The 15707-nt window shown below is 40.6% G+C and overlaps 1 protein-coding gene and 2 pseudogenes across 1 annotated transcript; 1 reads left to right on the top strand and 2 right to left on the bottom strand.

The window, feature by feature from the left end:
* Positions 1-863: 863 nt before the first annotated feature.
* On the top strand, positions 864-4844 carry LOC135558815 (RING finger protein 11-like). Its single transcript, XM_064992968.1, has 3 exons — positions 864-1483; positions 2550-2713; positions 2940-4844. The coding sequence occupies exons 1-3, from the start codon at positions 1370-1372 to the stop codon at positions 3109-3111; spliced, it is 450 nt and encodes a 149-aa protein (XP_064849040.1). The 5' UTR covers positions 864-1369; the 3' UTR covers positions 3112-4844.
* Positions 4845-10014: 5170 nt separating this feature from the next.
* LOC135558250 (retinoid isomerohydrolase-like) lies at positions 10015-11265 on the bottom strand (annotated as a pseudogene).
* Positions 11266-11892: 627 nt separating this feature from the next.
* On the bottom strand, positions 11893-15286 carry LOC135558249 (retinoid isomerohydrolase-like; annotated as a pseudogene).
* Between the last annotated feature and the right edge of the window lie 421 nt (positions 15287-15707).

Genomic DNA, 15707 nt, shown 5'->3' with positions numbered 1-15707 from the left:
GTGCCGAATCATTGAAGAAAAACACTTTGCCTATTCTGAGGTGAGTAATTGCAGTTCTGATGTCCAGAAGCTCTTTTCGGTCATAAGAGACGGTAGCAGCAACATTGTGTACCAAACAAGTTACGAACAACGCAAAAAAACAAAACAAAAAGCAATAGTTCTTCCTGACTGTATGAAATAACACTATCCTGCCGATAGAGTGTATATAATCCCAAATCTAATATAGATTTTCTGGGCTAGCAATGTAAGAAATAATACTGCAAAGTTTCCTATTGACTAGAAGCGAGGCAGCCCTCTCTGTTGGCACCATCAGCACTTAATGATTCTCTACCCTATGCTCTACACTACACTATACTTAATTGTTTTGTTACATAAACTGAAATTAGGTGAACTATTAGAATTTTTGCATTGAAGAAATGGCAGAGCGATTTCTGCATAGTGCATCTTTAATTATTAAGCAAGTGATGAGTTTTTGAGAGAGTGTGGAATTTAGTCAAGAAAAAAATTAATAGTTTTTTTGATACCTGAGGCTTATTTGATCTAATATAGGTTAAGTAATGCTTCGGTTGTTATGAGCATACTGATAATAAGTGTGATGCACGTGACATTCTGGTAAATTGAGAAAAACACAATTCATTGAATTGTCCCTGTTGAAATTCGTCTATGCATATTCATGAGGCTAGAATAGCATCTCTCTCTCAATTGAATACAGGCGGTTGACGTCAACACCCTTATCGAATATTGAAAGTATATTCAAATAACGAGGAGATATATTCTCCAATCCAGAGAGGAATGGGCGGGAGCTTGACATCCCACTGTTCCGCTCTATGGACAGCGAATCCCATTGTTAGGGCGGAGTCACAAGCATCTTGTCATTATGTCCAGGATCTCTGATAATATTGCTAGCCAGACAGTTATTTGTTAATTTTTTCGCGAAGTCATTGGTCGATATTTGTACAAAATATTCATTTTCTATCGCTTGATGTTGTTATGGTAGTTGCTTTTTAAGTGAACGTTTTACATTTCAAATCGTAGACCGAAGAATGAGTGATATTCATTTAAGGAATAACATGTCGCTAACATTAGCTAGCTAGCCGAAGTAGCTAACGTTAGCTACTGTTATTATCTAGCTCTTTGTTTTGACTGTGATGGTCTGATGATGTTGTATAGCTTGGAAAGCTGCTGGGGCTCGATATAGTATTCGTATGAACAGACATATTATATTTTAATGGGTTGTTAAACAGTAGTTAATGTGTAATACCGTTACTTCTGTAACGACTGGAGGATACATGTGGTTGTAAACTAACAATAGTAAGTTTACAAGCTAGCTTCTATAGCTAGCTAAACAACGAGGGGCTGAGAAGAGGACATGGGCAATTGTCTCAAATCGCCGACGTCGGACGATATATCTTTGCTTCACGAGTCTGACAGAGGAAGTTATGGGGACGCAGACGCGGATTTGGAGCCACCTCCGCCTTACCAGGTCAGACTTGATATTAACTTAGCTAGATAGTTTTATTAGTTATTTAGCTAGCAAACGTTAGCCAGTCACTTGTGTGAAGTAGGGTTATGATAATTGACAGAATCATGCAAACCCCAGGGTAGGGGGCAAATTGCATTGAACATCTTGGGAATCTGGTTAAAACATTTTCTGATTATTTAGCTAGCTGGTTGATGTAATTTCTTTTGTACTCTTCCAGACCTGGGGTTATGACTCATTCATCTAGCTCGGTAATGTTATAGTTTAAAGTTGCTGTCAAATGTATAGTTTCAATTTGACTTCAGATTAGCCCGAATGAAAGATTTAAAGACCAGGGGAAATAATAGGTTTTGAATATTTTTTCCTTTATTTAACAAGGCAAGTCAGTTAAGAACGAATTCTTATTTACAATGGCGGCCTACCCCGGACAAACCTGGACATGGGCCAATTGTGCTTAGCCCTATGGGACTCCCAGTCACGGCCAGATGCGATGGAGGCTGGATTCGAACCAGGGACTGTAGTGACACCTTAGACTATGCATTACCTTAGACTACTGCGCCACACGGGAGTCCATAGTGGATTAAAATTATTATTTTCATAGCTCGGTATTGCAACTGATTATGGGTCTGAGTTTTCATATTACAATAGTTTAACAAACCCAGTTACACAAAGGGAAAATCACACACGCAGCACTTTTGTTGCCCAAATGCTTTTCAATCTCACATAAAGTGTTCCTAACAGGCTTGCCAAGAATGTCCAGAATGGGCAGTTTCTGTCAACTGCTTTATCCACAGCAGGGTGGATAACAGTATCTATGGGCTTAAAAAGCCTAAATGAAAAACTTTAGCTGACATGAAATTTCTGACAACTAGGTGTCATCTGGCATCAACTTTATCAATTGAAACCAATATAAGCCCAGCCACTCTTATAGGCAGGGTGAAACCGAGCTAGGAGGGGGGCCCATCCCACCTCACGCATACAGTGCTTGATAAAACACTGGGTTGTGCAATCAGTCTAGTTGAGTTGGCCTGTGTATTGACTCTCCTCTGTATGTGTGTCTTTTCTCCAGGAGCAGGCTCACATGTACCACCCCACCCCCAGCCAGGCCCGCCTGGCCACCCAGCTGACTGAGGAGGAGCAGGTCCGTATCGCCCAGCGTATCGGCCTCATCCAGCATCTTCCCCGGGGCGTCTATGACGGAGGCCGGGACGGCTCCGAGAAAAAAATCAGAGAGTGAGCATCTGCATACCACTGTTTTTATTCTTTGATGTTATTGATAAAGATCACTGATCATGTGACCTAACTAGGTAAAACTTCTGCCCTAGCTGTAACATGTAACTGTGTGTTTAACATAACTAGTGCCCTTGTTTTTTCCTGGTCAGGTAATGTGCTCAGGAAAAATATATGACAGACTCTAATCAAAACTACTATTCATAATTTTATATAACCCATTTTCTAGGTGTGTGATATGTATGATGGACTTTGTGTACGGGGACCCCATCCGGTTCCTGCCCTGTATGCACATTTACCACATGGACTGTATAGATGACTGGCTGATGAGGTCCTTCACCTGCCCCTCCTGCATGGAGCCTGTGGATGCTGCCCTGCTTTCCACCTACGAGACCAACTGACATCTAAGACAACCCTACCCCATTATGATGAGCTCCGCAAAGCCGCACCCCTACACACACACACACACACACACACACACTACAACCATCACAGACTTCTTACAGCGCCACCTCCACCAGCCCCAACAAATACATACACACGCTGCCCTCCTCCCCTCCGCTTTTAACTTTGGGATAACGAGTAGCATGGTGTCTTGGTCGGTCATGACATACAGAGAGAGAGACTATGCGAACACTAGTGATTAACAATGAAAAGACTTTGACCCATCCGCCCATCACCTGGAACTGGCTCTGAACTGAACAGGCTGAGTCATGGAGGACATAGGAGGACAAGCATGCAAAATATGTTTGTGTGTCTGTGGTGGACTGGGTTCCTGAGCCAGCTGTTGAATACAGTAGGCCTGGATTGGTGATGTTATGGTGGGAAGGAGGAGGAGGGGGCTGTTACCGTAGTGATGGCTCACTGCAGTTCCACTTGAGCAGGTCTCGGTGGTATCCCATCCCAGCATTTTGTTCACCATGATTAGTAGCTGAAAATGGGATTGGATAATTCTCTGTCGTCTGAATTTGGCCACCAGGAGGTATCCAATCAGATTCCTCTAAAAGCCACAGCTAGCAACACCATGACATGACTCATCTGTCTTCTAAAGTCTCCAAATCCTGCACTCTGAATATGGCTTAGTAAGGGTAAAAAAGCCCCAGGAAAGCCGGCATGGTGGCGTAATAATCGGTATCTCTCTATGGACTGAAGCTTACCCTGTTTTAGTGTTACAGTTGCAAAGTAAAATAAGTTACAGAGCATAGTATTCTTTAGGCTTACAACAAAGTAACTATAGTATGCACATACGCAGTGCAGAAATCACCCAAAGTCCATCCTTTATTAGACTATGTACTACATGCATTGGCTTTTGTTTTGCCATTCAGATTCACCATTCGAAATAGCTCCACTGCCATTCCGAATGGCCTAAAGAAGTGTATGAGCTGTATGTCAGTCACCCTGTGTAAGGTTAATATGTTTTACTTTTAGAGGATTAACATAGCTGTCAGCCAATGTAAAGGGCTCGTTTGTGCATGTGGTGGAGGATCAGTCTAGAAGTTAGGAATGCTTGCACACACATTAAATCTGATCCCGAGATTTGCACTTTACTTATAGGACATTAACGGAAGCATTATGTTAATATATATCTATATCTATAACCTTGCACTTTTCAATATTATTTATTATTTTTGCAGCACAGAAGTTAGGATTGATATTGATAATGGTATCAATGCTACCATTGGTCACTTATCACATTAAAGAAAAGCTCAATAGCTGAATATATATTCATGAATTGTGTGATTCAGTAGAGTGAGTCTCTGCTTTGTTTTGCTTGTCTTGATCCTAGTGTGTGTTTTTGTGTGAAAGTGACTGGTAGGAGGGGAGACATTAAGAATAGTGGAATTTCTTCCCTTAAGTACTTAGCTTACTTATCTGTATTTTCAGTCTTCTCCCACAGTCAATACATCATTGCGCAAAAATACGTTCTGGCTGTTTTTACATACACTATGATTTCCTTTTTTGTTTGTCGCTTTTTATATATATATGTTTGTAACTGCTGCTGTGGTGAATTATTTCCGTTAAATGTTTAGTTTATATTATAATGATACCCTTTTCTGTATTTATGTTTGCATTGGTGGAAAAAATACCCAAATTCATACTTGAGTAAAAATAAAGATACCTTAATAGAAAATGACTCAAGTAAAAGTCACCCAGTAAAATACTACTTGAGTAAAAGTTAAAGAGTATTTGGTTTTAAATATACTTAAGTACCAAAAGTAAATGTAATTGCTAAAATATACTTAAGTATCAAATGTAAAGTATAAATAATTTCAAATTCCTTATATTAAGCAAACCAGACGGCACCATTTTCTTGTTTTTTAAATTTACGGATAGACAAGGGCACACTCAGACATAATTTACAAACAAAGCATTTGTGCTTATTGAGTCTGCCAGATCAGAGGCAGTAGGGATGACCAGGGATGTTCTCTTGATAAGTACGCGCATTGGACCATTTTCCAGTCCTGCTAAGCATTCAACATTTTTTGAGTACTTTTGGGTGTGATGTAAAATGTATGGAGTAAAAAAACATTATTTTCTTTAGGAATGTAGCGAAGTCAAAGTAGTCAAAAATATAAATATTACAGTACAGATACCCCAAAAAACGTCTTAAATAGTACTTTACACCACTGGATGTTTGTATATCTCCTACCTTTAGATGTATTGTTTGTCATTGTGTTTGTAGGATATAAAAGTTTTGGCCATTAGAGTTTACACTGGTTTTGACTATGCATCTGCAAAACTCTGTCCCGGAGATATAAAGTGCAAGAGGGAGAATATTTACAGTGCATTTGGAAAGTATTCAGACCACTTGACTTTTTCCACATTATTCTACAATGGATTACATTTGAAAAATCCCCCATCAATCTACACACGATAACCTGTTTTCTCTTTGTCATTATAGAGTTAGACATTTTGCAAATGTATATATATATATATATATATATATATATATATAAACAAAAACAAAAACCTTATTTACAGTTGAAGTTGGAAGTTTACATACACCTTAGCCAAATACATTTAAACTCAGTTTTTCACAATTCCTGACATTTAATCCTAGTACAAATTCCCTGTCTTAGGTTAGTTTGATCACCACTTTATTTTAAGAACGTGAAACGTCAATAATAGGAGAGAGAATGATTTATATCAGCTTTGATTTCTTTCATCACATTCCCATTGGGTCAGAAGTTTACATACACTCAATTAGTTTTTGGTAGCATTGCCTATAAATGGTTTAACTTGGGTCAAACGTTTCGGATAGCCTTCCACAAGCTTCCCACAATAAGTTGGGTGAATTTTGGCCCGACAGAACTGGTGTAACTGAGTCAGGTTTGTAGGCCTCCTTGCCGCATATGCTTTTTCAGTTCTGCCCACAAATGTTCTATTGGATTGAGGTCAGTCCTTTGTGATGACTTTGTTGTCCTTAAGCCATTTTTCCACAACTTTGGAAGTATACTTGGGGTCATTGTCCATTTGGAAAACCCATTTACAACCAAGCATTAACTTCCTGACTGATGTCTTGAGATGTTGCTTCAATATATCCACGTAATTGTCCTTCCTCATGAAGCCATCTATTTTGTGAAGTGCACCAGTACCTCCTGCAGCAAAGCATCCCCACAACATGATGCTGTCACCCCTGTGCTTCACAGTTGAGATGGTGTTCTTCGGCTTGCAAGCATCCCCCTTTTTCCTCCAAACATAACAATGGTCATTATGGCCAAACAGTTATATTTTTGTTTTATCAGACCAGAGGATATTTCTCCAAAAAGTACGATCTTTGTCCCCATGTGCAGTTGCAAACCGTAGTCCGGCATTTTTAATGAGCGGCATTTCAGGTTATGTCGATACAGGACTCGTTTTACTGTGGATATAGATACTTTTGTACCTGTTTCCTCCAGCATCTTCACAAGGTCCTTTGCTGTTGTTCTGGGATTGATTTGCACTTTTCGCACCAAAGTACGTTCATCTCCAGGAGACAGAATGCATCTCCTTCCTGAGCGGTATGACAGCTGCGTGGTCCCATGGTGTTTATACTTGCGTACTATTGTTTGTACAGATGAACGTGGTACCTTCAGGTGTTTGGACATTGCTCCCGAGGAGCAACCAGACTTGTGAAGTTCTACAATTTATTTTCTGATTGGCTGATTTATTTTTATTTTCCCATGATGTCAATCAAAGAGGCACTGCGTTTGAAGGTAGGCCTTGAAATACATCCACAGGCACACCTCCAATTGACTCAAATGATGTCAATTAGCCTATCAGAAGCTTCTAAAGCAATCGCATAATTTTCTGGAATTTTCCAACTATTTAAACACAAGTCAACTTAGTGTATGTAAACTTCTGACCCACAGGAATTGTGATACAGTGAATTGCAAGTCAAATAATCTGTCTGTGAACAATTGTTGGAAAAATGACTTGTGTCATGCACAAAGTAGATGTCCTAACCGACTTGCCAAAACTATAGTGTGTTAACAAATTTGTGGCGTGGTTGAAAAATTTGTTTTAATGACTCCAACCTAAGTGTATGTAAACTTCAACTGTAAATAAGTATTCAGATCCTTTGCTGTGAGACTCGAAGTTGAGCTCAGGTGCATCCTGTTTCCATTGACCATCCTTGTTGTTTCTACATCTTGATTGGAGTCCACCTGTGCTAAATTCAATTGATTGGACATGATTTGGAAAGGCCCACACCTGACTATATAAGGTCCCACAGTTGACAGTGCATGTCAGAGCAAAAACCAAGCCATGAGGTTGAAGGAATTGTCCGTAGCGTGCCGAGACAGGATTGTGTCGAGGCACAGATGTGTGGAAGGGTACCAAGAACACAGAGGACTCTTAAATAGAGGAAGTTTGGAACCACCAAGACTCTTCCTTCAGCTGGCCACCCAGCCCAGCTGATCAATCAAGGAGAGGGCCTTGGTCAGGGAGGTGACCAAGAAGCCGATGGTCACTGCCAAAGCTCCAGAGTTTCTCTGTGGAGATGGGAGAAACTTCCAGAAGGACATCCATCTCTGCAGCACTCCTCCAATCAGTTCTTTAGGTTAGAGTGGCCTGATGGAAGCCACCTCTCAGTAAAAGGCACATGACAGCCCGCTTGGAGTTTGCCAAAAAACACCTAAAGACTCTCAGACCGTGAAAAACAATATTCTCTGGTCTGATGAAACCTAGATTGAACTATTTGGCCTGAATGCCAAGCATCACTGCTGCAGGAAACTACAGGGACTGGGAGACCTGTCAGGGTCGAGCGAAAGATGAACGGAGCAAAGTGCAGTGATCCTTCATGAAAACCTGCTCTGACGCGCTCAGGACCTCAAACTGAGGCCAAGGTTCACCTTACAACAGGAGAGCGACCATAAGGACACAGCCAAGACAACACAGGAGTGGCTTCGTATAAGTCTCTGAATGTCCTTGAGTGGCCCAGCCAGAGCCCGGACATGAACCCGATCTAACATCTCTGTAGAGACCTGAAAATAGCTGTGTAGCGACGCTCCCCATCCAACCTGACAGAGCTTGAGAGGATCTGCAGAGAAGAATGGGGGAAACTCCCCAAATACAGGCGTTCCAAGCTTGCAGCATCATACTCAAGAAGACTGGAGGCTGTAATCGCTGCCAAAGGTGCTTCAACAAAGTACTGAGTAAAGGGTCTGAATACTTATGTAAATGTAATGCGTTTTTTATTTTTAATACATTTGCCAAAATGTAAGAAACAGTTTTTGCTTTTGTTATTGTGGGGTATTGTGTGTAGTTTGAGGTGGAGGGGAAACAATTGAATCCATTTTAGAATGAGGCTGTAATGTAACAATGTGGGAAAAGTAAATGTTTTTTTACATCTTTTGCTTATTTTTTTTGTTCAGGAATCTGAAAATAAATGTAATCTTGATTTTTGGAAGGCCAAACAGCCCCCATATTGAATCTGTATCAAATAAACCAGAAAGCACACACCTGGGTAATCCATGAATTATTAGTGTTCTGAGTCTGTAGTATCTTTTTGTTACACCAGATGGTAGTGCAGTGTTACATTTCCCCTTTAAAACTGGCTCTATCAACACAGTACATACAGTATATCTTGCTCCTTTGTTTTTTAGCTGTCATTATCGTGGCCATGGATTTTGAAAGTCTCTTGCCATAGGCAGCCCTATTCAGATTTTTTTTTAACGCTAATTGGTCTTTTGACCAATCACAGATGTTTTTCAGAGCTGATCTGATTGGTATGAAGACCAATTTAGTGAGAAGAAAAAAAATCTGAATTTGGCTGCCTGTTGAGACATGGCCAGACAGTTTTGTACAAAGCCAGGCTTTTATGGCCAACGTCTGTGCTTTTACAAAAGGGATTGGCAACATGCCTGTTTGTTCCTCAGATTAGGTGTTTGACCCAGTTAATCGGTGTGATCAGCTTAATTTAGCAATGTTTCAATGCAATCACCTGTGAAAGCTTAGGCTAGCGGGGCTAATGTCATGATACATAGGCAAGATTACAATTAGGCAACGTTAAACAAAACATGGGCTCTCAAAAGAATTACTCTAGTTGCAACATGCTAACATGTTTGTACTATTCCTTTAAACTTAATACAATCATGATAATATATGCCATTAAGCAGACACTTTTATCCAAAACGACTGCATGCATACAATACACCTAATCAGATTTCTATGGCAACAGCTTGTCTTTGTTGCCCTTTCACTAGTAGTTCCAATCAGCATTAGAAAGGTTTTTGGGTGCAAGGTCTCAGAATGTATTCAAATCTTATTTTCATGAAGGAGCTTTACTGAGGGACTTTATTGTTGCCTTTTGGGACTAGCGCTTTGATATATGTACCTGCACTACATGAGTATATATAGGGGATGAGGTGTTTTTATACAATATAAAATAGTCCAATTATTAGTTACACCATGCAACTTTCCCAAAATAACTGGTATACAATAGAAAGGCCAGTGTTTTGATTCTATTTTTTAGTATTGCAACCCTGAAGTACTCAAAAACTACAAGCTGATCTTGTACGCTGTCCGTGGGCTCCCTGAGAAATAATTGTAAGAAGCCTACTGATGCCATGATACCTGCAGGTTCCATTTTCACCAAAATGAATGTTCAACCATACTATATCATTGGTTTCACAAAGTTAAATGACTTTAAATCATGATGTAAGAGGATCAGGTACGTGGCTTTTTTTGCAAGTTATTTGTAACCTATAGTTTGTCATTGTTTATTTGTTTGTTCTATTGTTGAGTGACAGTTGATGCTTAGTTAGTTTGAATAGCTTGGAGTAGTGACTACTAGTCTTTGTGCCCAGAGTATTGTTGCCAGGTTATGGCTTGTACATTCCGTGGAAGGTGACCGGCATAGAGCACTTCACCTCTGCCCTGGCGATCTCCGACATGTCCTTGGCGTTGAGGATCAGCCTGTACCTTGGCCTCTGGGCCCCGGTGGCCACCACAATGGTCAACTGGACAACTGTGGGTCATTGGAAAACCACACTGGTTGTTAGAAAACAGCCTGGACTCATAGACTAGACGTAACATATTACATTTTATATCAGGGAATCTCAAATTAGTATGATATGTTATGTTTGGTATGGTTACATAAGACAGAAGGTTACTTAACCCTTTAACCTAAACCTTAACCCCTAGCCTAGGTAATGTTAGCCACAAGAAATTGAAATTAGTAACAAATCATACATATTGTATATTCATAGCATATTGTATGCATTGCAATTCGTAACATATCATACGAATTGTAATTCATACCATATTATACAAGATGGATGATGGACATCCACAAATTAATACACAACATATCATACTAAATGGAGGTAGACAGATTTACATTTACTATGTCTACCCCTGAGTCCAGGTTTGAAAATACAGCGCCCACCAAATGTTACAGTAACCCCACTTTTGAACAAATTTAGCTGAGAACATTTTTCTACTAAATTGAAAATACCTTGTCCCTGGATAAATAGCTAAAGTCTCTTAAACTCTCTTCCTAACACTAACACAAACAAGATACTGGGTATGTGTTTGCCCTGCACCATACCTGTAACTGTTACCGTATACTACAGTAACAGTACAGTACATACCATCATCCTCATCCACTAAACGGACTCTGAGGGGTAGGAGTCCGGCTCCTGCCACACCTAGGTCTCCTTGGTCTTCACGTTCAACTTGATAATCTACAGCCGCAAGTGGACAGAGACTCATCAAGGTCTAACATACATGTTTTGGTATTCACATTCAGCTTGATGATGTACAACCACATATAGACAGAAACTCATGGTAACTCAGGTAACATGCTATGGCCCCTGCTATTCACTGCTCAGAGTTAGAAGATTTTGAAGACAGATTTGTGGCAAACAAGACGACTCAACCCTGAAGTGGTTGAGGCGCAGGCATATGTGTTGTTCTTCTCACCGTGCTTCTAATAGTTGATTTGAGGGAACTCAAAGGCTTGGCGAGGCCCAGAGAACAGCGCTTCAGGCTCCAGCCAGAGGGTCCCGTCAGAACACATCACCGATGTACGGCAGGCAGATCAGGTTCTATCCCTGCTCCTCCTGGAACATATAATCAGTATATGTTGCTATCCAAAAGAAGGGAAAATACAGGGTATGCACATACGTGCCGGTAATGCACCTAATTTATGAAAGTTGCCAATCGCAATATAAATTCAAGAAAAGTAAAACCCTAGAAGGAGGGGAAATGACTAGAAACGATTCGGTTGACCGTTTTATGTGTGGATTAATTGGTGGAGTAGAGGACCTTGTGCATTTCAGGTAAAATAACAACTCAATGTTTATATCCCAGGACAAATTATCTAGCAACAGAAAGCTAGCTAAATAGGACCAATTAGCTAGCAAGTGCAAGCTAGCTAGCTAAATTGCTATAAAAGTTTAATGCTTTTCGACCTGTCACCAAATTAATATAATTGGTTCAGAGTTTGTTTTGATATTTTAACCTGCGTGTCGTGATCACGTTTGGTGTGGGGGGACAAAATACATTTATGCGCGATGGCGCACGCGTGCAGCCGGTTTGGGTTCTGTGTAAGGCAACTCACTTCAAATGTATGCCACCCCTGAAATCCCTCAGTCCATAAATAATCTAATCAGTTATGACGTCATCACTTTTTATATACACATTTACATTTGCCAGTGTACCGACATTGCCATTGCTTATGAGAGACATTGGTTCCATTACCCTTTCCATATACACACGTCAGCAACGATGAAGCCTTGTTCCTCATAAGTGTTGATGTGATGAAACAGGTTGATAGGAGCAGCCCTGAATTTATGGTCAACATACTCTCCTTGTTCTCCAATGTCCTTTCTGGCGATGTGGAACAATGTCTTTGAAAAGCAGGTGGGGTATGCTGGTCTCTTGAGACAGCACACATGCATGATTTGGTTATCAGTGCCAAGATTAGATACAGTATGCTGTTACTGTATGTTCCTGTATATAAATGTGTCACATTTAAACCGAAGTATAATGAGTGTTTATTTCCTGACACCAAAAACCTCATTGGACTCAAAGCAATACATATAGTTGGAGCCTCGGATGCTCCAGGCACTCAGGACCTTAAGGTTGATTTTCACTGGGGTCTCCACAAAGACAATGTAGTTCTACGACATGCCAAAACTAAGGGTGATATGGAAACCATACGACATATGACTTAGTCCAATTACACAAACTGCCACTGCAGTTTGTAACACAGGAGGCGTGTTGATGTTAGACTTTATGCTGTTTCGGGGACCTCAAGTTTGACTATAAACATGATGGACATGTTAATATGACCCACCTGTGCACATAGGAGGGCGTGAACCTCTTGGCACTGGGGAATTGCACCACAGCCATAGACTTTTCAATGGGGTCTGTGGAAAGAACACAAGATGCAAGCAGGGCACAAGCCTTCTCCTATCCAGAACATGTTAAGATATCAAGGACAAGTTGCTTACATGTTGTAGCTTAATTCAAACATTGACTAAGAGGTGGGACATGTGCATGAAGTCTGACTAAATATTGTGCACTTTTTATTTTCTTGGGATACAAGCCCAACCTTCCTGTGTGGGCGGGGTTCTGATGACATTGTAGGTCAATGACGCTCCTTTTCCCATGCAGCTTCCTTTGTTGAACACTGTTCCGTGCGAGTGGGCTGTCACTCCATTGATGTTGACGCAGTCCCCCTGAGGGGAAGTGTAGTCATAGTGTTATTCAGAATCATGTTATACATTATTCATGTGTTATAACTTATTGAGAAGTGCAATTTCTCTCTATAATCAGTGGACCAGTCGGTAACACTTCTGTTTTTTGAGTCAGCTGAATTAGAACAAAGAATATATGCAAACACTGTGGTTCCTAATATATTGGGAATAATGTAATACAGGGGGATGGAATCTCAATTTTGACCTTCTTCAGTGTCTCCAGTGTGTCAGTGTTGACTTTAGTGATGTAATTGGTTTCTGTGATGGCATAGTAATCTTCACTAATGGGATAAACGTTCACCAGGCAGGTATCAGTCACCACAACACCCTTGAAGTAAGTGAAAAACCTGCACGGAGAAACCCATACACAAGTTTTGAAATTGACCCGAGTCATCATCAAAATGACGTTCAGGGCATCGACCTTAAAAATATACACACTGATTGATATGAAGGATCAGATACAGCAAATAACAATTTACAGGAAATGTTACTCATCTAATATCATGGCAAACATGAAAAGTGATGATAGACACTGTGCATTCGGAAAGTATTCAGACCCCTTTACTTTTTCCACATTTTGATACATTACAGCCATATTTAAAAATGTATCAAAAAAAAAATCCCACATCAATCTACACACAATACTGCACAATGACAAAGCAAAAACAGGTTTTTTGATTTTTTTTTGCACAAAACTAACTGAAATAGCACATTTAATTAGGTATTCAGAACCTTTACTTTGTTGAAGCACCTTTGGCAGTGATTAAGCCTTGAGTCTTTTTGGGTATGACGCTACAAGCTTGGCACACCTGTATTTGAGGAGTTTCTCCCAGTCTTCTCTGAAGATCCTCTCAAACTCTGTCAGGTTGGATGGGGAGTGTTGCTGCACAGCTATTTTCAGGTCTCTCTAGTGATGTTCAATCGGGTTCAAGTCTGAGCTCTGGCTTGGCCACTCAAGGACATTCAAAGACTTATCCCGAAGCCACTCCTGCGTTTTCTTGGCTGTGTTGAGTATCTTGTTGGAAAGTGAACCTAAGCCCCAGTCTGAGGTCCTGAGCGCTCTGGAGCAGGTTTTCATGAAGGATCTCTCTGTATTTGGTCTGTTCATCTTTGCCGAGATCCTGACTAGTCTCCCAGTCCCTGCTGCTGAAAAACATCCTCACAGCATGATGCTGCCACCACCATGCTTCCCCGTAGGTATGGTGCCAGGTTTCCTCCAGATGTGACGCTTGACATTCAGGCCAAAGAGTTCGATCTAAGTTTCATCAGACCAGGGAGACCTGTTTCTCATGGTCTGAGAGTCTTTAGGTGCGTTTTAGCAAACTCCGAGTAGGCTGTCATGTGCCTTTTACTGAGGAGTGGCTTCTGTCTGGCCACTACCATAAAAGCCTGGTTGGTGGAGTGCTGTAGAGATGTTTGTCCTTCTGGAAGGTTCTCCCATCTCAACAGAGGAACTATAGAGCTCTGTCAGAGTGACCATCAGGTTCTTGGTCACCTCCCTGACAGAGGCTCTTCTCCCCTGATTGCTCAGTTTGGCCGGGTGGCCAGCTATAGGAGGAGTCTTGGTGGTTTCAAACATCTTCCATTTAAAAAAAATAAAAAGAGAAAAAATAATATATATATATATATATATATATATATATATACAGTATATTTCACCTTTATTTAACCAGGTAGACCAGTTGAGAACAAGTTCTCGTTTACAACTGCAACCTGGCCAAGATAAAGCAAAGCAGTGCGACAAAACCAACAACACAGAGTTACAAATAAACAAACATACAGTCAATAACACAATAGAAAACTCTATGTACAGTGTGTGCAAATGTTGGGAGGTAAGGCAATAAATATGCCATAGAGGTGAAATAATTACAATTTAGCATTAACACTGGAGTGATAGATGTGCAGATGATGAAGTGCAAGTAGAGATACTGGGGTGCAATCCATTAATCCATTCTAGAATAAGGCTGTAAGATAACAAAATGTGGAAAAAGAAAAGGGGTCTGAATACTTTCCAAAGGCACTCTATATTTAACCCTTTTTTTACCAGGTAAGTTGACTGAGAACACATTCTCATTTAAAGCAACAACCTTACAGGGGAGAGGAGGATGGATAAATGAGACAATTGTAAACTGGGGATGATTATGGCGACCATGATGGTATGAGGGACAGATTGGGAATTTAGCCAGGACACAGGGGTTAACACCTCTACTCTTACAATAAGTGCCAAGGGATCTTTAGTGACCACAGAGAGTCAGGACACCCATTTAACATCCCATCTGAAAGACAGCACCATACCCCCCTGAGGCATTGGGATATTTTCTTGGACCAGATGAAAGGGTATCTCCTACTGATGCTCCAACACTGCTTCCATCAGCATCTGGTCTCCCATCCAGGACCAACTATGCTTAGCTTCAGAAGCAAGCCAGCAGTGGGATGTAGATTGGTAGGCGACATCATTTTGACACTGTATTATTTTTCCTTTTGTTTATCTAAGCGTACCTACTGACCTGTCTGCGTCCTCCTGACTGGTAGTTTTGTTTTTAACAAACTAAGTATGCTTTTCTGCATCACTGCTACAATAAAAGATTGAAAGAAATGTGAGTCTTATTTTGTACTTTTAATAATTGCTTACATTTCTAAAGTCTACCAACCTTGTCACTAGACATGCAAGCTAAGATCATTTGACAAACTCGCTACTCTAACTTGATTGATTGCCTGACATGGCTTCTTGGTGGCTAGTTATGAGGTTGGAAGATTGGGAACCTACAGTGAGGGAAAAAAGTATTTGATCCCCTGCTGATTTTGTACAT

The sequence above is a fragment of the Oncorhynchus masou genome, chromosome 17 (genome assembly GCF_036934945.1).
Source record: "Oncorhynchus masou masou isolate Uvic2021 chromosome 17, UVic_Omas_1.1, whole genome shotgun sequence".
Classification (NCBI taxonomy): Eukaryota; Metazoa; Chordata; class Actinopteri; order Salmoniformes; family Salmonidae; genus Oncorhynchus; species Oncorhynchus masou.
Note: the sequence above shows the minus strand (reverse complement) of the source record. Positions and strands in the feature narration are given on the sequence as shown.